At 37.5% G+C, this 25,445-nt stretch overlaps 2 protein-coding genes across 3 annotated transcripts; one reads left to right on the plus strand and one right to left on the minus strand.

Moving 5' to 3' along the window:
* LOC129254361 (myosin heavy chain, striated muscle-like) lies at window positions 1-25,445 on the minus strand. 2 transcript variants are annotated; one of them, XM_064115516.1, is made up of 21 exons: window positions 25,313-25,445; window positions 22,360-23,081; window positions 21,137-21,372; window positions 20,378-20,524; window positions 19,794-19,928; window positions 16,243-16,407; window positions 15,488-15,700; window positions 14,057-14,294; window positions 13,512-13,727; window positions 12,909-12,957; window positions 10,448-10,609; window positions 9,997-10,050; window positions 8,681-8,728; window positions 7,510-7,574; window positions 6,330-6,596; window positions 5,664-5,795; window positions 4,531-5,330; window positions 3,851-3,972; window positions 3,228-3,323; window positions 2,814-2,879; window positions 1-2,345 (listed from the first exon to the last, which is right to left on the minus strand). In XM_064115516.1, the coding sequence occupies exons 2-21, from the start codon at window positions 22,995-22,997 to the stop codon at window positions 2,250-2,252; spliced, it is 3,945 nt and encodes a 1,314-aa protein (XP_063971586.1). In that variant the 5' UTR covers window positions 22,998-23,081; window positions 25,313-25,445; the 3' UTR covers window positions 1-2,249. The 2 variants fall into 2 exon arrangements, with proteins under 2 accessions (XP_063971586.1, XP_063971587.1); XM_064115517.1 differs by having other exon boundaries at window positions 2,166-2,345; window positions 4,534-5,330.
* Window positions 700-1,434, plus strand: LOC135153220 (V(D)J recombination-activating protein 1-like). The gene has a single exon (XM_064095615.1). The coding sequence runs from the start codon at window positions 700-702 to the stop codon at window positions 1,432-1,434; it is 735 nt and encodes a 244-aa protein (XP_063951685.1).

The following is a 25,445-nucleotide window of genomic DNA, read 5'->3' on the forward strand; positions in this document are numbered from 1 at the left end:
TTATATCCTTCTACCTGGTAAGAGCTTACCAGAGTTTACAATTTATGTAAGTTAATTCAAATGAACTCATTCATTTTAAAATGGCTTATTAATGCCTCTTGTGACAGAAACACACTTTGTTTATCCAGACCTATTCTCAATAAATGTGCTAGATTAATTGTAAGTAATGTATGTAATCTATGTCAGTCATGGTTTTAAACCACACACTCAAAGCCATATTTGCAAATTTGCACAAATGTAACACCACTGATTCAAAGAATATTATCAGTTACACTTAAAAAAAAAATACATTATATTTTCACTCTGTATACAGATTCTTGAACAAAAAAACCTGACTAAAATTGAAAAGAAACACAAGCACAGCAACAACAAAAAACAAATCTAAAAAAAAACTTCAACAATATGAGGTAATTAGTGTTGGGCAATTCCATAAAATATGTACATCCAACCCCCTATATGTATATGTAGGACCTTCGTGAAATATTCTGTCTTTGATTTCTGGTTATTTTGACAGTCTGTAATACTGTCAAATGATCATGACTTCATCAGTTTATTAAGTGAAGTAAGACTTGAGAAAATTGGGGGACAGACATACAAATGGGTTGACCATTCTATGGAATTGCCCTGATAATAAATAATGACTTATGGCAATCACTTTATAGCGGGCCCTGCATAACAATGTTATTACTTCCCTTTACCATGCCAAGAGCCCGGCTAGAAGGCAGAAGGTCTCATTTTTTAAAGGTCTTTAAGAAGGTTATCATCAGGGAGATTGCAGGGGTACAAGTATGGGAACAGAATCAGGATTTCAGAGAGTACATAAGTGACGCGGAGAAGAGGCTAAACGACGTTCGTTCCCGAATTGGCTTGGCACCAACCCTAATGATGCCAGGTAATTATGCGAGAGAACTTTTCGATTTCAAGAATGAGGAATGCTTCCTTGAACTCCTCCCTTCAGCTGAGAGGAGGCATCATCTATCCTCTGTACTTGAAAAATTCAGATCGCTTCGGAAGGTCTACAGAGCTCTTAAGCCAGTTCGAGAAGAGGTCACCAAATATAAGGCCACTGCAGTGAAGATGGGCCAAGAACTGCTTGATAACTTTGGCTATGTTATGTGGCCAAATTACTTGCACAAAGTGATTGAACATGTGCAAGAAATCCTCGATGACCCAGGCAGCATTGGAGCTTTTAGTGGAGAAGGGAGTGAGGCAGCAAACAAACTGTTTCGTCATCTCAGGAAATATGCTTCCAGGAGAAGTACAGTTGAGGAAAGCTTGCGAGATGTCCTCTGGTTTCATTGGATGTATACATCCCAGCAGCTGCATGCCTTGCGAGCAGCAAGTTTGGTCAAGAGAAAGTTTCACTGTTCAATTTGTGGAGAGGAGGGACACAGCAAGCTTACGTGCCCTCCAACCCCTAGTACCAGCAAGTGAAATATTTGTCTTCGTTCATTATGCAAGTCAACATAGCATTTTCAGTAGATTATCCAATGATAAGTTGTGATTAGGCTGGAGCCGAATCGCAGCTGGAGAGTTTAAATTGGTACAAACCACGGAGCCCGTGACACTTACCAAAATGGATTTTAAACAGCCTGGATACATAACAATCATGAAGCATTATGTCAAAATTATGGAGTTGAACTTAGTGTTTACAACTGTTGGAATGGACCTACCTGAGTATAGCTCTAATATTTTCTAGTATTTCTAGAAAACAAAAACTCAGAAAATATTGATTTTTTGATACACATACTGTTTGTGACCATTGTTTTGAATCTTTTCAGATTTGAAAAAAAAATGTACAAAATATGATTTAATAGATTACTTTTAGTATGATCATGTTTTGACCTGACAGATAGGTGACGATCCGACCTAAAGAATGTCGCCTTGCAACCAATTCTCAGCCGAGGATCAGGTTGATGACCTTCTGTTCCTTAGGAGAGTACTCCATCACTGAGCCACCATGCACGGTTTAATTGGATATACCATGGATATCCATAACCCTACATGACTCGCACCTATCTGGACAAGGGCTATTACCATTAACGTTTATCCATGTGCGATAAAATATGACAAATGTAAACACAATCAATCAACTGACCAGATACAAAGTAATCACCTGACCTCACACACGACATAATACTGGCCATACACTTGCAATGTAAACACATTAGTATGGTGGATGTGTGTGGAAGTAGAAGAACAAACACTGCCAGTGATGGGGGTGCGGTTTGTCGGACGGACAGTCTGGTCTAAAATGACATATTGAGGGCGTTGTACTTCCTGAGGAGCATGCGGACTGATCCAAGCTCTCTCGTCACCTGGTCTAGCCTTTCCTCAAGTTTTTCCTAAATGACAAAGTGGAAGTGATTTTGATATGAAAGATAATAACAGTTACAAATTATATTAAGTGGAAATTGACAAATATAACTAAATAAATTATGTTTTATAATGATGAATATCCAATCATCAAATTCAACAAAAACTTCATTCTATCCATCGAAGAATGATGAGCTAATTTGTAATGAATTAATTCATAATTTAATTAAATTAAATTATGAATAATTAATTACTAATAATATTAGTAACATCCTTTCTCAATAGCAATGACAACAAAAATATTTTTCACATTTGAAACCAAATATTGAATTTATTGGTGACAAATTTGGAATTTTTGGCTTGGCCTTTCATTCATTCAATTCAGATTCGACAAGCACAGTTGGTATCCAATTTCCTGCAAATTAGTATCAAATAAATATGATAATAAATATAATGTCTTGACTAATTATTATGATTTCTGTAATTATTATGCATACCTGTTGTTCAATTCTCTTGGCATTAGCAGGTCCAGAGTTTGGCAGATGAGATAAGTCACTCTCCAACTGAAAGGGGAATTAAATAAAAGCATATTAGTCAAATAAAGAAAGAATAAGCTGGTCAAACTCTGGTGGTTTTTCAAAGGGCTGTTTGTTAGCTTTCTGGTAGATTAAAGACTAAGGGAATTCCTACAATCTCAGGAAAAGGAAAATCCTTAATTCTGAACCACTTAAATAACAACAGGCCCAATGAGTAATGCCAAACTTCAATAACTGTTACCACTTAAATAACAACAGGCCTAATGAGAAATGCCAAACTTCAATAACTGTTCCCACTTGAAAAATCACAATATGAAATTATGATAATGAATATGATAATTTTGTGAGAATGGATTAATTCTTTATTTCGCTTACCTTTCTTTTTTCTAACATGAGGTCGTCTAGTTTCTTACTCTCTTTAGATAGCCTCTTCAAAATGGCTTCTGGTGTCTCTGCAGTTTTGGACGTCATCTGACGGGAGAAACCATAACACAAATGCGTAACATGTTTGAGACATTTTCATGATAAAGAGATGGAAATGATAACAATAGAATAATTTCAAACAACAATGCATTAATAATGCCTTCCACATTTCTGACAATGTGTACATGTACCAGGACAAAGCAGGATGCAATCAGAGCAAACATTTCTTGAGGCTCTAATATTATGAAGCACACAATAATATGCCAGAAATTTGGTCTGAAAAGGTGAGCAAGACTAGAGAAAAATAGCCATGAAAGCTTTTCACATTAACAATTTATTGCAAAGAATATTGGGCCCCCTTCAAGTCTTTTTAAGGTTAAACAGCTAATAGCCTTGACAATTTGAACAGCCTTTCCTACAATCATTTTTGTAATGTATTATCCATTCCATGACAATTTTTTGTATTTCATCAAAATTAAATGAATTCTAAGTTATAAATTCAGAGTATACTACTTCTTCCCCTACAAAAACCCAAAAAAAGTTTCTGTGGGAAGACTGTTGACAAATGATCTCACCCTTTTGGCATTCTTGTCAGCAGCTAACCTGCTCTCTGCAAATCCATTCTCCCAGTCAGCCCTCGTGATCACATGACCCTCCCTTACATTCTGCAACATCGCCTCAAGAGAGTCTTCACCAGCTGGTGAGAGAGAGAGAGAGGAAGGAACATAAAGAGTGCATGTGCCGAAGAAAGAAACAGATTTGTACCATATCTCATAGAACTCATGATACTAATTTTTCTTTTGAACCATGAGGTAGCTATTTCCACTGGCAGTAGACACTCCTAATTGGGCAATCATCACAAATGTTGGAGACATTTGTAAATACATTTTTGGAGATGATTCAGAAACAATCTCCTACCTGAATAAATATAACTCTCCAAGGTTTGTTAATATAGGTGTTTGTAAAGATAGTTGATTTCATGAATGATTGGAACACGTTCTCGTACTAAATGAAATATCTCAAAATTTTCTTGTGTTTTTACAAAGCAAGACTGATTATAGTAAAGCCTTAATGAAATTTTGACACAACTGTTAACAAGAATTTTTCCAAATTTATTTAATAGAAATTAAAATGCTTATGAATATGAATTATTAAAAACACCCAAAAAGGTTCCAGACATTTATAAAGTCATTCGTACCTATATCAACGGCTCAAGAAAACAGCACTTGGAGAAAGCAAATGATTTAAAACTCACCACCTGGTGTTTGAACTGATTTACTGCTCATCTTGCCCTTCCTCGGATTCATCCCATCCTTGTTTTTCTTTTCCGAAGCTTGGAAGCTGGCCGACAGATTCCTCCTGGGGCTCGTCCTCTTCTTCCTCTCGCTTCCTCCCGTTCCACCTCCATCTTTGAGGGAATACTTCGCAAGGTTCTTCCTTGCAGCCTGACTTGGTGAGTCCGCTACCCCTTGTCTCGGGCTTGCCTTAGAGTTCCTGGTCTTACTGGACATTGCAGTGTCTGGACTTTGGTGCAAGGCCCAGACATGGAGACTGGAGTCATTGTTCTTTCCAGGTTGGATGATATCTGCGATTGTCGAGGGTTTCTTGTAAGAAGCAGTCTTTGCGGACCTCTCCTTCTCTCTGTCAAGAACAGGTGCTGCCGATACTCTCACCCTAAGTCCTGTATTTTTGTCTTTACTCTCAATTTGCCTACCCTTGTCTCTTCTCCCACTATTCTTCTCATCCTTTGTCCTCTTTTTATACGACACTGATTGGTCACCATTTGTCTCATTCTTCCTCACTGGTAAATCTCTGACGGGGATTTCAGTAGAATTCAAATGGGAACTTATGCCCAGCTCCATGGGTGATTGACTCGACTTATACTGGCTGCGTGGTGACTTGCCACTGCTCTGCCACCTGTCAAACTGTGCAGCTGCTTTCATCATCGGTGAAAGAGGGCGCTCTTCAAGGTCAGAGTCAAAGGGGGCATGAAGTGTGTCACGAGGTGAGGTTATTGCTTGGATTGGGGATATGACATCACGTTGCTCAGTAGTACTGTAAATATCGAAATAATAACAGGAGAGTTTATCCACCGATTCCATTTTGACAGTTTTAATCAAGATTGTTTCAGATGTGTTTAAAACAAACTTCAAAAATTTCCATTATTATCCTAACAATCATATCTCAAGAATGCACAGGATAGTGTGTTAGTGGTGGTGCACTCATTGGTATTTCAAATGGTGCAAAAAGCATGAATTGTTGGCACCGAATGTTCTTGCACAACATTGAGTACCATTGCCACAATGCAAGCCTGTACATTATTTGTTTTAGAGTATGAATTCATAGAACAAACATTGCTGAAAGGTTATTGAGTAGAATATCTCTTACCTGTTTGTTACATCGATGCTAGGAGTCTTTGCTTCTGAATACCATCCGGTCAATATATTGTAGTTTGCTCCTGATCGAAGGAACTTCCTGTCTTCAACACTCAGACGCAGACTGTCTCCTACACTCGGTGGGCTATGGAACATAATGAAGAGATGTAACCATGTAAAGGCAAATTAATGACAAATTGAGCACGAACAAGATTGTCTTATATATCGTTTCTTGACATTCATGATTATAACACACAATGTTTTTCAAACATAAATTTAGAACGAGTTAACAATTTCATTTATTTAATAATTTTGTTGTAATGGCATAAAGATTGGATCGTAGAACAATCAAGTTAGAATTGATTGGTTCAGTGAACTGTTAAACATGACTTTGCAACTTTAAAAATGAATGTAATATATCCTTGGTTAAAATTGAATTCTCAATCATTTGAAGTATCATTTAATCAAACAATATGAATATGTACTATTTAAAGTTTTGATTTCATATCAATAAGCAATTCGATGCAACATTTTACGATTTGTCAGAACTAGATTAGGGGAGATTGGGATGTCCCATGTAGCATAAAAATATGTGTCTGTGGTGTGTAAAGGCACACATAACTTTAAAATAGCTTTATTTAAAAAAAAAAACTTTCAAGTTACACAATCTCTAACTTACCTCTTTGCAGATGTTGCTTCATGATGTGGACTGCCCTCTGATAGATTTGGTCTTGTTTCACTGGGACTCCTCAAGAAGTCGGTCACACCATCGTGATTCTTCACCGACTGCTGGGTTTCACCAAGCCCACTTTGGAGATGGGGACTGGATGGAAGGGGGCTGGTGGAGAAAGGACTCACCATGAGACGAAGGTCGTCATGGTGGTTGAGGAGCTTCTTCTTTTCACCTTCAAGCTGCCTGATCTCGAGTTCCTGCCTGACAGCCGTCCTGAAATTTGAAAAAGACAAGAGCAAAAGTGTCAATACACCTGAGAGAGAGAGGAAATACCATGGATCCTATACTAGACCACATGCAATTATATTCTACAACTCAAAGTAAAAAACCTGGGGGCCGTTTTCTGCAAGAATCCCTCTTATACATGAAATGTAGAATTCATGAAAAACAATAAACACTAAAATAACCCAATAAATAGGGAACATGCATAAAACCTTATTTCAAGTTTACCTGATGATCTAGAGAACTGGGCCCCGGTCTTTCAAAGAGTTACGATTGATCCGATCAATCACAACTATGGACGGCAAGCAACATCAACATCTATGATGCATGTTTGTTAAAAATATTTTCTAACTATGATGTATATTCATGCATTGTTCATTGTTTTCTTGAAAATTCACTGTGCTTCTCTCTGTTTACAAAGGACATTGTGCAAATTTCCTGTAGAAAAAATTATGACAATGATGGATTTCCATAGTCACGACTGATTGAATCAATCGTAACTCTTTGTAAGACGGGGCCCAGTTCTCCTCAATTTGAACTATCTTCATGAAAATGTCCCAAGAAGCAATGACTAGGGCACCTCTATACAGTATGAGTTATGACATCTCATGATTTCAACGTCATATTCATCAAAAATAATTATACAATGTGTCTTTTCAAGTTCATTGAACATCCGAGGCCATTTACTATGATAGTAACTTTGCAATACAATGGCAGCTACCATGGTAACAGCCAATCAGAATCAAGGGTTCTTTAAAATTAACTTTTATGCAACAGGGCCCAGCTCATCTTTGATAGAAAGCATTCTGAGTCAAGAACAATCAAATGCTCATGTTACCACTCTTTCAAATAAAGGGACTCTAGCAAAGATGATGTACCATTTTCCTCATGAATTAAAACTCACCTCTTCAGATCAGCTATTGAGAGATTTGCCTCTTCTAGTTTCACTTGGACCTTTAGAAGCTCAGCCTGGTGGGATTCAAGGTAAAAATTTTACTTTTAATATTTGTCAAATGAACAAGATACTTTTGAATAAATAATGACCTCTGTGACCTCAAAACCCAATCTGTGGCCCGTAACACAAAGCTTAGCCATGATCGTAGAACATTTTTCTACGATTGATTCCATTGGATACAAGGTACAATCAATCATAGAAATCAAGCGTACGATTAATCGCTAACCTTTGTGTTACGGGACCCAGATCATCGTTAATCCTATATACATATTTGGTCCAAGTTTGAAGTTGGTCAATCAAAATATTATTTATCGCAGGAATGGAAATGGGAGAGATGAATGGACAGACAACAAAAAACATAATGGTAGGCAGATGCATAAAACCATTTAAAAGGGGGAAAAATAAATTACAGAGGCTGCTATTATCACTATATACCTCTTCCTCACTAAAACAACAAATAAATAAAGTATTATACAAATAATGCACGTAAGCACATGCATGCAGGGCCAAATAATAAACGATGTGCGAGAAGTGCCAATGGATATACCGCACCGAGGTTCGCAGGACCGAGTGCGGTATATCCATTTGGCGAGCCGAGCAGAGTTCATTATTTAGGTCCTATATGCACAAGAATACAACCCCCCCTCACCCATGTTACTGAGTTGCCCCGAATGTTATATTTGATCTAAATTCTAGATAATTCCAGAACTCGCACTATCCTGCACTCTGATGTCAGAGTGCAGGATAATGCATTTGGCATTTGGTATGACGTTAGAGTGCAGGATAGTGCATTTTGGATGCAATAGTGCAATTCGCTGAATATCATGTGATCCGATTTGGACCAATCAAATTACAGAACATTCTTGGGAGTTGTATAACAAGCAATATTAAAATGTTACAAGTCCTGGCACACTCTCCCCATTAGTTCATTTTTCTTCTTACCCCCCTTCCTTTAAAAATATTTCTTGCAGTTATCAAATCACTTGAAAAGTCACAATGTAGGTGGTCATCCTCCCCCCGCCATACCCTGAAATATTTGCAACCATGGGGGCTTCAACAATCCTCTGTTGCATATTCTTTTACATGTATATTCCCTGACAAATAAGTATCAATAGATTACCTGTGTATTATCATGTTGTTCTGTCAGCTGAGTGAGCTTCGCTATCAACTATATGAAATTGTAGGAGAGAAAAGAGAGGATTATGATGCTAATAGCACAATTAAAAAAAAGAGATATTATAGGTTAGAACTCATTTGGGACATTGGATCCTTGGAAGTTTTATTTGATTAGCTTTTATGCTTCAAATTGGCAACATCATTGCTAAGTTTTATCTTTTACAATTTATGCAGCCAAAATCAATAGTCTTTAAAGTAAATTGCCAATTCAATGAATTTGTGGTTGTTTTCTTTTAAATATTTAATTAGCATTGATTTTATGCTTCAAATTAGCAACATTATTATTTTGCTTTATTGGGGCATGTTATCTTTAACAGTTCATGCAGTCAAAATCAATAAAGACTTTGAAATAAAAAATTGTCAATTTGCATGGAGAGCTGCAATTCTGAAATATCCATGACATTGCCAATTTAAGGAATTCACTAGAGATTTTTTTCTGTTAGCATTGGATTTTTCTGATGCATTTTTAGGGCTCTGAATGAAAAGGGGGAAAAAAGTACACAGTACCAATTATAAGAATAATATGGAAATATAGAAACTAAAAGATCACAAACAAGTTCTGTTTCTAATCACAAGCATCCCTAAAGAATTTAGAGTGATTATACTGGATTTCATCAGCAGAGTAGTCGAGCTCCCTTCCACAAAACTGAACAATTGATTATACATTTGATTGTACAATAAACGTAATCAATTGCTCAGCTCTGTCTTACACTGGTGGTATTCCTATTGCATTGATCAAGTTATCCCTAGGTTAACTTAGACCATACTTCTATGTAGTGCCACTTGCCAAACACTTCAACATGTGAAGATTATTTCAATCCTATAGTGAAACACTGTTTCTGTACTGAATATTTAGTTCAGAAGATGAATCATAATATCCATTAAAGAGTGGACAGAATATTCTTCTTTTACAGAAGAAAATAAAAACCTAATAGAAAATGAATTTGAACAAATTTGTTGGAAAATTGCTTCCTGAATATTTAGTCCAGAAGATGAATCCTAGCATTCCATAGAGGAGTGGACAAATACTCTGTTTTATAGCAGAAACTAAAAGCCCGATAGAACATGAATTTGAACAAATTTGTTGGAACATTGCTTCCTGAATATTTAGTCCAGATGAATCAATGCATTACACAGAAGAATGGGCAAATAATCTTGTTTAGCAGAAACTTAAAACCTAGATAACAATTCAAATGTTGCCATGGATTAAATTGTTAAATGAATACATTAATTGTCAAATCAATCAAAATAATGGCCTACCTTACTCAGCATAACCTGGTCTCTCTTGCCTTCATTCTGCTGTGATTGCTGTTGCTGTAAAGTACAAAATACAGTGCATATCAAAATAAAGGGAATCAAAATCTAGAGCGTCAATTACTGAAAACCAATTTTAACTCATCCATTCAAATCTGTCTAAATTTCATAGATACTTTATCCGAAATATACAATTCATGCCTGAATACATTAACATTTTTGTCCGACAAGTTGTGACAACTTTCCTTGATTTTGATTGGCTGAGAAGCACTGTTACTATGGTAACTGTCAGATAAAATGGGACTTGTCAGATAAAAAATCAGACATTTTATGAAATGCTCCCCAGGAAGACAGCAGGAACAGGTTTTTTTTTTTTTTTTTTTTTTTTTTTGGGGGGGGGGGCAGGGGGAGGGCATTGATTGGTATTGGTATCTGCAGCTTTAGAGTAATTTTTTACCTCTTGAGCTTCAAGGAGCTCATACTGGAGCTTCCTATTCTCTCTATCCAGTTTGTTGAAGTCATCTTCTCTTTGTTTGACCAAGTGAAGAAGGCCATCGGCTCTCTTCTGAAGGATCTCAATATTGGTATTAGCAAGACTGTACCTGTCCGGCCATTCTAACTGCAAAAGTAACCCAACAAATAAACTATCAATTTAATTTCAATTTCAATTCAATTCATTTATTTCTCTCTTCAATATTTTTACATTTACAATGATAGTTCAATTTACAAAGATAGTGAACCCCACCAAAAAATGAACATACTCAAAGTGTTCAGATTCTGCCATGTATTAGATATTGAATTCTGAAGTAAGGTGATAATATTGCATTCCATAAAGTTTGTTTCTCTGGACTCGCCAAACATTATATAGTGTTGTTGTCTTTATTCAACACTCAACATGAAGGAGTGCATTTTGTGGTGGGGTTCACTAACTTTTGAGCTTAACTGTATATACAACATATAACATTGAACTCAATGTGTACAATACCATAGCAGCATGATATCAAATGGGAAGGACACCTACTAGAAAGCTGAGCTCATAGGGTGGAGGTCCCATTTTCTAAGAACATTTCATAAATCATGATAAATAAAATCAATTTAAATAAAACAAATAATAATAATAATAATATAGGGTATTTATATTGCACACATATCCACCTTGTTAGGTGCTCCTATATTACCCGGCTAAGCTAGGCGTTCATAGCGCACACAGCTTTTTAAGGAATTACTTCCTACCGGTACCCATTTACCTCACCTGGGTTGAGTGCAGCACACTGTGGATCAGTTTCTTGCCGAAGGAAATTACGCCATGGCTGGGATTCGAACCCACGACCCTCTGTTTCAAAGTCCGAAGACTAATCCACTGGGCCACAACGCTCCACAATAACAAGTGGAATGCCTCTGGCCGTCTCACCTGCATCACGCGATTCAATATAGCAGCAGTGCTGATTTTGAAAACTACTATAACTCGCACAAGATGTTCAGTGATACTTGGTTACTCTTATTTCCACGTTTTATGAACTAGACCAATACACTTATAGAGATATGATGGCAATTCAACAAATACCCCCAACGTGGCCAAAGTTCTTTGACCTTACATGACCTTTGACCTTGATCATGTGACCTGAAACTCGCACAGGATGTTCAGTGATACTTGATTACTCTTATGTCCAAGTTTTATGAACTAGACCAACACACTTTCAAATTTATGGCTGTAATTCAACAAATACCCCAATTTGGCCAAAGTTCATTGACCCTAAATGACCTTTGACCTTGATCATGTGACCTGAAACTTGCACAGGATGTTCAGTAATACTTGATTACTATTATGTCCAAGTTTCATGAATCAGATCCATAAACTTTCAAAGTTATGATGGTAATTCAACAGATACCCCCAATTCGGCCAAAGTTCTTTGACCTTGGTCATGTGACGTGAAACTCATGCAGGATGTTCAGTGATACTTGATTAACCTTATGTATAAGTTTCATGAACTAGGTCCATATATTTTCTAAGTTATGATGACATTTCAAAAACTTAGCCTTAGGTTAAGATTTTGATGTTGATTCCCCCAACATGGTCTAAGTTCATTGACCCTAAATGACCTTTGACCTTGGTCATGTGACATGAAACTCAGGCAGGATGTTCAGTAATACTTGATTAACCTTATGGCCAAGTTTCATGAACTAGGTCCATACACTTTCTAAGTTATGCTGTCATTTCAAAAACTTAACCTCAGGTTAAGATTTGGTGTTGACGCCGCCGCCGCCGCCGTCGGAAAAACGGCGCCTATAGTCTCACTCTGCTATGCAGGTGAGACAAAAATAAAAAAAAAGGAAAATATCAAGTATCAAATATAAAATATTGAGAAGTGGCGGATCAAGAAGGGGATGCAAGAAGCGCACTCCCCCTCTATATTTTGAGAATGACCAATTGATATAAACATAGCCAAGTGTAAGAAAATTGTAATCTGCCCCCCCCTCTTTTCAAAATCCTGGATCTGGCAGTGTTGAAGGTGACTTAGAGAAGGTCGTGAACAGTTACTTTTCTTACAGAGGATTTTTTTATAACTTTCTGCCAAACAAATCTTTCGAGATGTAGAGAGCAGCTCTTGGAGTCAAGCTAGCTTGGCTCTCTGGTTTTTTACTTTTGTGATCTTGAAACAACCAGTATAAATGAAGTAACCAATGAAATAAAGATCGAATCATCTTCAAGTGTAATCAGTTTAGTGTTGTGAAGTTATTACAATTTACCAATGGAATTAAGAAATGTAAGATTATAGGCAGTTAATAGGTTTACATTGTCTTTATCATCACGATACAAAATCCATGACGAGGGTTTGAAGTTGTATCCTTGTGCAGCAGAAAGGGTGTATAATCAAATTAAATTTTTCAATTCAATAGTAAGAGCTCAAAGTACTTACCAATCTAGATTCCAGTGCCTTCACTGTATCTTCCAGATCCTGTATTCGACTGAAGAGAAATTGACAAAACAAAAATCTTGATAAAAATGTTCATCCATCTCTCCTCCCCCTCCTCCTAATCTTCATGCTGGTATATTACTTTGAGAAGAAATGATATTCCATTGATGAAAATGAGAAGATACAGGTAGCATTGTTCAAATAGTGACACAATATTCTACAAGTCAATATAGTAGTTCCAACCAAGCACCTTTGTGAGACTTTTACTGAAATTACCCCAAATTTATACCTTACATATATAATTAACAAAATCTTATTTCCTGCCAAACACAAAGAATCTTACTCAATACAATAGTTAATTTTAAGAAGAGATGTTAATCAAAATATATGATTGAAAATTCCTGTCAAACAGAAAAAATCTTACTCAACAAAAGTGTTCATTAAAAGAAAAGATGTTCATCAAAATATATGATTGCAAATCTGCAACTCCTTCCGCTGCTTCATTCCATGGATGTGTGATGCTGTACTGTCATGTCTGTGTGTACTTGCCTGTATGAGATTCACACTGTTTACGTTTCCTCACTGATAATAGGGTGGTGGACTCACCTATTAGCAGCATTGAGGCTGGTCTGTAGCTGCTGGCAATGCCTATAGAGCTTGCTCGTATCCGCTCCCACCAGCTCTTCCCCATGACCATTCCCGATGGCGGATGACGCTAGCCTGGCCTGAGCAAGCTGCTTGCGAAGATCCTCAAGCTCTCCCTCATAGTACGCCTCCATGTCAGCGATGTGTCTAGAATACTTCTCCTGAAGGTCGATGCGACTGGACAAAAGAATGAGGGACGACAATAAGAATGGTGTAAAAGCAGTTATCTTTAATAGACTTTTGTACGAAATAATTTTGATTCAAAACAAAATCCTTTCTTAGCCAATTGAACACTTTCAAAATGTCATCTATAAAGATTATTTCTTCATGGACCTTTTTTTTTACATATAGGCCTATACTTTTGCTCCTTGTTTTTTTTACCTATTGGTAAAACCAGAGGTTTAAACCATGTTTTTAACACTTTTAAATCCCTTTGTTGATAACGTTGATAACTTGATATTACTAAAAGCACATAACATGTAAAAAAAAAATAGTTATTTGCTCACTTTGAAGATGTCCTTGGACTTTCCACAAGCTTGGCTCCATTTGAGTTCTTATTCAAATGCTTGGATGATACCATTTCATCCTGAGGGGTGTTCTGTGCATCATCTGACAGCAGGGAGTCCCTCTCCATGGATGGTTGCCCTCCCCTCGGTTTAGAATGGGGTAAATCCTTGTAGGTATCTCCTTCCTCCAGCTTCCAGTAAGTAAAATCTGAATAGATGGAACTGGTTTCTTCCGCATCTTTCCGGAGGGAAAAAAAAAAAATGGAACAGAGGTTAAAAATGTCATAGGTAGGATCTGAACACATCTACCTGGTTTATACTGTATATGTTGGGAGAAAAGAAAATGGTACTGAGCTCATATGTTGTATACACTTATAAGAGTGTACTTGGCTTGAATGATTAAGCATAGTGACAGATTTGAACATAGGTATTTGTACGATGATTTAGAACATTACACAGTAAGATATTCCATGTTTCAATACTAGCATCAAATTCTACTACATTTTATTCTAATATTGGGTCGCAAGCAATCGCAAGGCGTGCGGTGGCCTTGCACTGTAAAATTTAGCAAACTAGAGGAACATAATGGAAATATACATTAGAGCATATCTTAGGGTTTAAACAATATTCATTAGTCAGAGTTTGATGGTACACATGCTTTTGATCAGTGGCGGACCATGACCCGGAGGAGACAAAGCATTGGAGGGGCACTGTATTGTTTGTGAACAATGCTGTGCCCCTTCAATGCTTTGTCTTCTCCGGGTCACGGTCCGCCACTGCTTTTGATTGTGCTAACACCAATGTGTCCGACATCACTGACACTAAATCAATGATAGCTCAAGGCAAATAAGACCAAAGTGAAGCAAATGCACGAGTACAGACATTTGCTTTTTTTTAACTTGAGTTGGCAATATTCGCTATTGTTTTTTTTTTTAATAGCAGTTATAATGGTGCGGACAAAATCACAGCAAGTTTAATTTCCAATTAATGCAAGCTGTATTCCGTCTACTCTCAAACAGCCCATTAAGATAAAGTAGGAGAAAGCTAGCTAACACCTTTTCTATTAAAATATGTAAAGTAATTTATGTCATGTCAAAGGATTTGCTTCTTCTCAAATACAGTCTTTTGCAGACATAAGGTCAGTTCTGGTGATCTTCTTATAGAATAAGGTTGTTTTGTTTTTATTTGGTTTTTGTGTGTTTTTTTATTACTTTTTCTAAACCAATGAAGGGCTCAAGCTGGTATGACCTAGCTTTAAAAATCACAAGCAATTAGTTTGATGGGGGGGGGGGGGGTAGCACTAGCCATTGCATCCTTAAAGCAACAGCTTACAAAGTAAACTTTGGTCTGCATTTGGCCAAAGAAACAGGGTCTTGGGGGAGGAGGGGTGAATTTTGGTAAATGACACAAGAGACAGGATAACCGCCACACCTTTCTGAAGTTGCGTCATCTGTTGCAACCTCTTTTCTTGTTGCTGCAACATGTCCTCGACCAGTTGTTTCTGGTGTGTCTGCATCTGTTGCTGGGTCAACCACTCTTGCTGCAATCTGTTGACCTGGGACTGGTATTCCTGGTGCAAGGCGGCTTGCTCCAACTCAAAGTTACGCTGCATCTGCTCCAGTATGGCTGCCTCAGTTGCTGTAGCTGCACCAAATACAAATTGAAAATACATGGATTCTTGACCGCACAGTTAAAATTGATGTCTCCGCCACTGCCAGATCAAGAACATTACACACATAACTTCAAAAAAATTTCAAGTAATGTCCTTTGTGAGTTTGTGTTCTCTTCTAATGCTGAAAGAAATCTTGAATGACCAAGCACCATCTTAAAGCAATAGAATAGAGTTTCCAAAAAACCAAAAAACACTCGATTTATAGTAGTTATCATAAGAGAAAAGAACCCCCCCCCCAAATAAATAAATAAATGAATAAATAAATGTAAATAAAAATAAAATAATCTTTATCATTATACTCACTAAATTGGGAAATAAAATTCTTAAGAATGCAAATTGACATCTTATAATTTCACACTTATATTACTAGTATATATTGAAATGCTCCATCTGAATTTGTTTCTTTTCAACTGATGCTGCCAATTTGAAGAGCGGAAGCAGATTTATTTCAATCCTTCAAGCTCTGTGTAGCTCTATGAGATACTGAAGCAAGCAATCTTCGATAGTGTGTTACCTTGTTGATGTTGGTTCCTATGAGCCTCTCCTGACTGCCTATGACCATGAACATCTGACCACGTGGTCATCTGGGTAATGTCCAGTGAGCTGGACACACAGGTGGAGGTCTCTGAGGTGTTTTCCGCCTGGTCAAGGAGCGGTACCTCCTCCAAATTCATGTGGCCTGTATCAAATCAATACATTGTTATCAAAATAATAATATTCCACACTTTGATGGTTCATAGCCAAAAGGTATAGTCACATATTCTAAAACCTGGTTTAATTTTACCCATGGTCTAAATCTGTGGTGCCAAGCACCATCTCAATGTTTTTATGAAACATCATTCAAGGAAGCCAAACGTGAGGCAAATATCAATACCTAGATAATCAAATTATAAATCATATCTAGCACTCAAATCATTGCAAAAAAAAAAAAACCATGAAAATACAATACATTTCTTCACCATTAAAACATGGGGAAAAACCCAGCAAAAAAAAAACTGGAAATAATAAAAATAATACATTTCTTCATCAGTAAAAATTGGAAAATAGCCCAGTAAACACAAGAAGCATACAGTGTAGAATAATATCTGACACTAATAGCTTCTCATAATATTATCCCAGACTTAGACTATGGTTAAAGTTAAGGCAAAGCTTCGAATCTGGGCCATATACTGTAGTTTATCATTTTAAATTTACCTGTATCGGCCGTACAGGCACGATATTAGCCTAACAGAGCACTAACATTAGACTCAGTCATATCTTTCAAATCGTGATATCAAGCATTGATCCAAGATGTAAATAACGCATTGTTAAGACATCAGGCATCGCTGTAACATTACAGGTTCTAACAGGGTCTCTGTTAGACCATTGTTGGCTCTAATAACGTTTCTGTGCTGCGTCACTAGATAAGAAAGGGGAAATCCTCAGCTGTTTATTGATACCTTTCATGCACCATTGATACCATGCATGCCTGAATGAATTAAACTTGAAGACAACAAGTACGGATTCCAACTTATGCAAGTCTTAGTAGAACAGGTGGAGTGAAATAACTGATGCCTCACAGTCAGGGAAAAAACCCTTTTCAGCCTCGCATTCATTAACATAGCATGCCAAAAGGCTCTTGCAAGTGATGTTCAGTGACTAAAAAAAATGACTCAGCTGGAGCATCAGTGAATTTTTTTCAGCCTATTTCTCCAAAACTTACAAAATTGTAATTTTGCACCTGTTGCCTTAGCCCAGAGAGGTACACAGCTTTCACAAAGTCAAAGGTGAATTTAAAGTAAAGATCTGGCATAGCAACACACCATGCAAATATTAGTGTGGTTTTTTTTTTTATCCCAAGCTATGTCTGGCATGACTGGAACTAAATATATATACTGACCTAGCAATGCATCTGGCTCAATTCATATATTTGTATGTTAAATTTTTATTTGTTTTAAAATTCTCAGATATGGCTGATAAAAATTCTCAGCTATGGCTGACATGACTGTGATTTTGAACTAACAATGCACCTGTCATTGTGCATTTCATTGTATTATTTATTTTTATTTTTGTCTTAAAAGCCCCAAGCCATGACGATGAGATATATTCTTTTGAAACAAAAGATACAGACAAAGTATACAGTTGAGGGGGGGGGGGAGGAGTGTGGGGTAGGGGCACTTCTCATAACAGGGTAATCTCTAGTGCTGCAAGTCAGGCGCCATGTTCGGGTTCGGTTCGGTTCGGCAAGGTTCGGCAGAAATTTGCCGAACATTGGTTCGGTTCGGGGTTCGGTAATGATAGACTGATAAAGCTTTAGTTCATTCAGGTATACGTAGCGTACCGGTAGACAATTTGTACTTGATTGACTGCATGTGCTCGCGTGTACCTCTGTCACATCAAACCATTTTATCTCTATCTTGTTGACATGAAACTATGAAAGTTATAGCGCTCAACGAATCAACTGTTATCTCGAATTTGATTATCTGATGACAGATTTATTGGGTAACTCACAGTTCTAAAATGGCGACTCTTCCTAGTCGTCCATACGTGGACCACACTTTGGATACTTGCCAAATTAACTACGCTCGCACTCGTACCAGCTAGGCTAGGCCAGCGCATGCAGTCCCCTTGTAGCGGGACTCTGAGCTCATGAATATTTATATATACAGTCCGGCCAAACGTGATTGGCAATTGCATCACATACGAGGCGGCCAGCGCCAGTGCACTGAACTGTAGGCATAGTAGGGCCAGGGGCGTGTCGAAGAAAGCGTGCTTATGTAATGCGCCTTTCGCTAATTGGCTCGATGGGTGAACTAAACCACCAATCGCATGTCGCTGATTGTCGCATCGGTACATAAAGCCACGTGCTTTGTCTGCTCGCGAAACTCAGCTCACTGATTGAAGAGCAATTCCCGAGATTTCTATGATTTCATTGGTCAGATTTCATTCGACCATGAACATACAGACCAAGTGGGATGCAAAGTTTTACGACTGTAATGGGACAGGGGGAGTAGAGTGATCATCGAATTGTTTATGGTTAATTTGAGAAGTTGATAAGAAAGGGAAAAAAAAGTAAAGATTGGGGGTCATTTTCCCCCAAGAGATGAATGTTTCCGCATGGCTTTATCTTCATTCAACTTGTCAACGAGGGGAAGGGGATCTTGCTATATGCTATACCGTAATCATTCATGAGTGTTTGATTTTTATTTTCATCTGATTGTTAATAATAAAAAATATAACTTCATTTCATCTCATCTCATTTCTATATTATTTGTTTTGCGTCTCTCCTTTCCATCTCTAACAGTCACTCACTTTATTTCCCACTTTCACTGGATCTCTCGTTTTCAAAACTCTTTACTTCTCTCTAAAATCATGAAAACTAGACAGTAGCGAGCCGACACCTCAATAATAATGTCAATCACCTCAATCAGATCTTTATTCTCCGCCGCAACAATACACGAGTTACGATCTTAATCACATCGTATCGTAATTCGTAATATTAATGGTACTTCATCTTTCACTTTCAGTTTATTGAGCTCGTTCATTCAAAATACTTTGAAGATTTTCAAACAAGAATCTTGTTCGCCACCTAAAAACAACAATATTTTAGATAATTAGATTTAACCAATGAACACTCATACAGTTTTGGTTTTCTTTACCATGCTTCGGCGATTCGGCCACAGAGCGAGAGATGATGAAAGCTAGTAAAATGATTATAGCGCAAGCTCGCGCAACATCATTCATCGGATCTCCTTTCTTAATCAGGGCCGTAAAAACCACAATGTCAACATGAAAATGAAAACAAAATCTAGTAACCGCAAAATAAGCGCATACTTCCAACATACAATTGCAAAGAAGATTAAATAGAGAATGCGCAAATATAATGATTAGAAAGGGTGTAAACTTATAAATTTATTAGCTGAAAGCCGTTTTTTTTTTTTTGCCGAACTTCCGAACCAAGTCTTAGTGTTCGGTTCGGTTCTGTTCGGTTCGGAAGTGCCATGTTCGGCGAACTACCGTTCGGTTCGGCGGTTCGGCTACAGCACTAGTAATCTCCCCCCCACCCCGATCCGTGCAGGCACATACCTGATGCATGTGCGGAGTCTACGTCTTGGGACTGTGTTTCCCCACTATCTCCTTCCTCTGTACTGGCACCTTGGACGTGTGGTCGGACCCCTGAGGTAGCAGGTTCATGACCAACAGCACCATTCTGAAAGCTCTCTATTCCAATGTTTGAGGGATGAGAAAAATAGAATAATGAAGCACATCATTCAAAATATTCACAAACTCTTCAAAAGTTCAGGAGATTGAATACATTTTGGACATTCGTCAGAAATCAGAAGTACGAGGTTCATGATCAATGGCATCACTCTCATAGCTCTCTATTCCAATGCTTGAAGGAGAGAAATGGAATAACATAGCCCATTATCTAAAAAAAAATACAGAATAGTCTCCAAAATTTTATAAGGTATAATGGATAAATTTTTGTCAGTGCATTACCAGTAAAATGATATAATTTACTTGCCCCCCTATCTATTTGATGATCTAACTCGACTTAAATACCTTCATATATTTACAGAAGTCTGTATTCTGGCATTGACCATAGCAATAAGCCTTGTAAGCAATGAAAACAATGACCCAAAATAGGGGCAAGTATTTTTTTTTCTCACCGTCATTTCTTTCAGTGATGAGTTGGTTTCTGAGCCACTGAAGCTGTTTTCTATGGTGATCCTGCTGGGCTTTCATTTGTTCATCATGCTGAAGCCTCAGGGTTGTAAATAGCTCACCAAGATTCTCATCATCGTCTCTAGGTTTTCCTGTACATGAAAGTGATGAGATTAATAAGACTGGGCGGGGAGGGGGGGGGGCTGCCTCCTCAACATTTTTCGCGATAAATCCTCCGAGCAAAATTTTTGACCTCGTTGCTCGCTGATTTTTTTTAACTTTCAAGTCTCGCGCAACTTTTGAGACCAAAATTGCGATCACCGGATACGCAACATTTCGTAAGTGCATGCAGACCCACAATTGCTCAAAAGTGAGAATTCCTGTACAAATCCAATGCAAATAGTGTTTTAAGCCAAAATTACTAGATTCTATATAACATTTATTATTGTTATTTGCATCATCTTTTTGCTGACTTATAATGCCCATTGTGTTAGTCCTGATTTCATACTTATTTGTTTGTCTTTTCAACACGTTTTGTTATTTTCTTGCTACTTTAAAGTAATAGATTTGTTTGACATAAGTGTGTATGTGTAAATAAATAAATGTGTATTCATTCACATATTTTGATTGTATTCGGTTATTCTCAAGCACAAACAGGGTATTAGATGGACCCTTGTTACATTTTTAATCATAAAAAGGTGCACTCAGGCAAATGGGGGTTAAGGGAACATTATCGTCTGCCCTTCAAATATCTGACCAGTTACCTTCTTCGCATCCTTGACTTTCCTTATTGTAGTCGTTGTAGAGTCCTTCATCCTGGTCATACCCTGTGAAATTGCTTCCTGAATCGGACTGATCGATGTCTAAACTTGGGGCACCAGCAAAGAGATCTCCCATGACAGCATTCAGTGAGGTAGGACCGAGGGATGTTGGACCAAGGGAAGTGGGTCCCAGGAATCCAAAGGAGGGTAGGTACATCACCCTTGACTGCTGGTATTGACTGGTCAAACAAAAAACAACACTCAGCATCAAATATTTTACATAATGCAATATGAATGTAAGCATAAGCATGAACACCTGTTTACCACCATGAAGTGCAATCCAAACGGGGGGAGGGTTCATAAAGCTGTTTGTAATTTACATATGACTTACATGTAATAATAATACATAAAACATAGGACTTGTATAGTGCACTTTCCATCTTAATTAGATGCTCAAGGCACTTCAAAGCATTAGAGAAAGAGAGCACACGAATGGTGACCTTTTCTTGTGATGAGGTTTTCCATAATATTCCTTAAATCAAACCTTGACAAATCTCTTGTAAACTTTACATTAACATGCTTGTTAAAAACAATAATTTTAATAAATGAAAATAAGAATTAACCCTTTTCTGATGGGATACACTTTATTGAGAATCTAATTTGGCACAAAAAAAAGATCACCTGTCATGCATCAAGCTGTGCATCAGCTTTATTTCACAAACATCATAAAATAATTTGTGAAATCAGAATAAAAAGAGCAGAAGGATGGCAAAATTACAGATGTTAAAAAAATAAGACCACTAAATCAATTCAAACCTTGAATTGGCAGCTTTTATTATAAATAAACAAGAACATTCCCATAAAAATTTGGAGCAACGGACAGCTGGACCATGTGACACAATAATTTGCAATTATCGACTTATTAATTAGATGTTGTGGGAAAAAGCTGTGCATGAAACTACTAATTTGGTTGGCCATTGTAACTTTACAATCAATTGTTCTGATGTTTGATATAGTGAGGTAGGCCTATATAATTTGAATTTTTGCTGAGTAAATCTGTTTAAAAACTGCAACATGTAGATGTAAATAGATGTACTACATTGTAGAACCATGTCTTTTGTGACAGTTTATTTGCATATATAACAGCAACTGTATGAATAAGAAAACTACAAAAACATGTATTGTAGTGGAATTGCATCATAATACTACGCTGTGCTGTAACTTACCTTTCTCCATTATTCATCCTCAAGAAATTCTGTTGAAGATGTTCTCTGGTAAGATCGATCTCTTCAATGTCTTCCTCCTCTTGATCTTCCTTCATCCCGTCATCATTCTTGTCTTCACTCCCAAACTGCTCTTGTCCCTTGTAAACTTTGGAAGATATCTCATTTGAATACACCTCTCCATCTCCTTCTGATGCTGTGCTTCCATCTTCCTCTTCCTGTCCATTATCAAGGTCATCATCAAGGTCATCATTACCATTGGCATGATTGCTCCGGTGATGTCCACCACCATTTATCTGAGCTGTAACTCCACCATCCCTCAAACCGCTTCTCTCTTCCATCGTCCTTTCCCGACCCGCTTCTCGCTCATCTCCGTTATCCAGACCCACCCTGAACATCTTGCCATTTTCAAGTTTTCCTTCCATGTTGGGATTGGGGTCTGGATCGTCCTCATCGCTGCCACCAGACTGACTAACATCTTCTGGTTGACCCCTGACTGGGTGATATTGTCTGCTTGACTTCTGCCTCTGGGTCACGGGATCGCTGTCCCATGCACTGGTGTCATCCGATGACTCTTCTTCCGATGTTTGCACCATATTGTCATCTTGGTAGATGCTTTTCTCCATTACCCTTTCCGCCATGTTACTTTAGTCTCGCTATTCTATCACAACAAAGAGAGTATGATTGATACAATTTGGCTGACCCATTGACATTTCTCCAATTATCTGTAGAAAAATTGAAATAAGAGAAAAACTGAGAGTAAATAGTATACCCAGTTGTTGTGTGGCCGGACAGGTTGTGTGTCCGGACGATCAATTTTAGAAAGTCATTTGGAAAAATTTACAAGGGAAGTTTTATCAATTTTTAGTACATAATGTCAGGAAATATTATAGAGAACAAAATAGAAGATGATTACAACTATTGATTTCGTATTTTTAGTGTAATCCAAAGACACAAAAGAAGGCTTCAAAAATATAAAGTGTCCGGACACCCGACCCCCCATCCTACATGTGGATCTAGAAGAAAAATTACATACATGTAATAAGCAGTTTGAAATACATGGACATACTGCAAAACTTATTCCCTTTGAACAATGTTCAAAGCTGCCATCAAGAACTATGTCAGGCATGCACTTTGTTGAATCTTCATTGCAGATGGGTAGATGAGTTCACTCTTACTTCATGATGAAAAATATATATACATTGTATCAAAGACAGCAGGAGGGTGTTTCACAAGTTATACCTGTAAGTTAAGACTTAAAGTCTTGCTCAAATGCTGGCAGGCAAATGACATTTAGCATGAAATCTCTTCACTAACATACAGTAGCGCGTCCCCTGAGCATGATTTGACCAATACAGTAATGCGTCTTATACCACATGCAACTGAGTATTTCAGTGTGATTTTCAGTCACACTTAAATCTTTGTCATATTTGTCTTTCCACGAGGAAAAGGATTGCATTTGTCTGGACATCAAACTTATTTTCTGCTTAGCCTTATTTTATTAAAATTGCTTTCTGTATCAAAACATATCCCCAAATGTATAGTTGACTTTGACATGGTTAAAATGACTACCGTAGGTAGTTGTTTTCTAGTGTGTAAAATTAAGTTTTTATTGAAGATCAGGCAAAGCAGAAAATCTTTTGATGTTGACACATGTATATGTACGTAACACCATGCCTCGTAGACCCTCCGCTTTGTGAAACATCCCCAGTTTTAAGAATGTGATCTGCTTTTACAAAACTGTTAATAGAAAAACTAGCTATATTCAATGAAAATGAATGAAAATTGTGACTATTACATTTTATAGTTCATTATAAGTAATTTAGATTGAGAAAGAATTTACATAAAGGTGCCTTATGGTCTTTAGGATCAGCTCATAATTTTTTTTTTCAATGACTGATCTAGGGCCTACAATATTTTGTTCTATTGTTGGATTTTTCAGACAAGAAGAAAAGAGATAAGAAAAATATATCTCGATCGGCCATTTTGTTACAATTCATAACAAAAATGGCCGATCGAGACGGGGGTAGAAGGAGAGAACTTTTCGTTTTTTGAGGTTTCAGTCTGTGCCCAGATATCAGGAAACTGCCACTCGTTAGACCTTCATCCATATAATCGTGGTAAGTGCATAATTTCTGTTTTCACAATTCATTTGGAGAAATATTTAGACCATAATTCACCCTAGTCCCGTGAGTATGGTAAAATACACGGTAAGCCCCTGACGGCCTGAGCTCCCGCCCGCTGTGCGGGCGGGAGCTCCCTGGGTTACCAATGAATATGGGAGATTGTCTCCCATAATTCCATATTGGCCGTGCGCCTCTACTGAACAAGTTGTCGCCAAAATATGACCTCGGGGGAAAAAGCTTTACGGACATTGGGGAAGAACAATAGGAAACAAGATGGCGGCGTTAAAATCGGGCAAGTGACAAGTCTCTTCCGTCTTTTCATAATATTTTTCTCATTTTTTTATGAATATGAATATGAATTCTTGTTTAAAAATAAAATCGATAGCGTAGAAATGCATACGCTAGTAAATAATTTTTACTCTCTAGAACTAGTAGAAGCCTCCTACCAAACCCTTGCTGGAAAAAAAATCGGAAATTCAATTTGAATCGGAGGAATATCACCCTTGCTATGCTATGGACACACACGAAGTTTGAACTACCTCACTGCCATACATAGAAAGTTCTACGTTGACCATGGTACATCCGATGCCGGGATTTAGCCCCCGTGTAATTCGAATTATAGTATCACGAAATTTATGATATCCCGATTGGATAAGTGTGCATAAAGAATTGCATACATTACCGTATGCCATGGACCGCTACCGCACCGTACTAGTAGATGTGGGCTAAACAGTTTGGCTTATTTTTAGTAGTATCAGTACTCTGTAGTCGGTACGATACTTAATTCCTAGATCTTTAAAGATCTTAAAAATATATACGCCGTATCATACCTATGCTATGATCCGGAAAATTCCAGTAGCTCGGCCTAAGTCTGTAGGACCGTGAAACGCCGTGAAATCACCAAAGATATGATCCTCGGCACTACAATTGTAGCTCAAAATTGCATTTGGCGCGATCGATATC

Source organism: Lytechinus pictus, chromosome 2 (genome assembly GCF_037042905.1).
Source record: "Lytechinus pictus isolate F3 Inbred chromosome 2, Lp3.0, whole genome shotgun sequence".
Lineage (NCBI taxonomy): Eukaryota > Metazoa > Echinodermata > Echinoidea > Temnopleuroida > Toxopneustidae > Lytechinus > Lytechinus pictus.

Coding starts and splice junctions, on each gene's coding strand:
- LOC135153220 (XM_064095615.1), top strand. CDS start 700: ATGCCAAGAGCCCGGCTAGAAGGCAGAAGGTCTCATTTTTTAAAGGTC.
- LOC129254361 (XM_064115516.1), bottom strand. CDS start 22,997: ATGGCGGAAAGGGTAATGGAGAAAAGCATCTACCAAGATGACAATATG. Junction 15,701..16,242: donor TAGGAACCAACATCAACAAG/GTAACACACTAT, acceptor TATTTGGTGCAG/CTACAGCAACTGAGGCAGCC. Junction 2,880..3,227: donor TCATGTTAGAAAAAAGAAAG/GTAAGCGAAATA, acceptor TTCCCCTTTCAG/TTGGAGAGTGACTTATCTCA.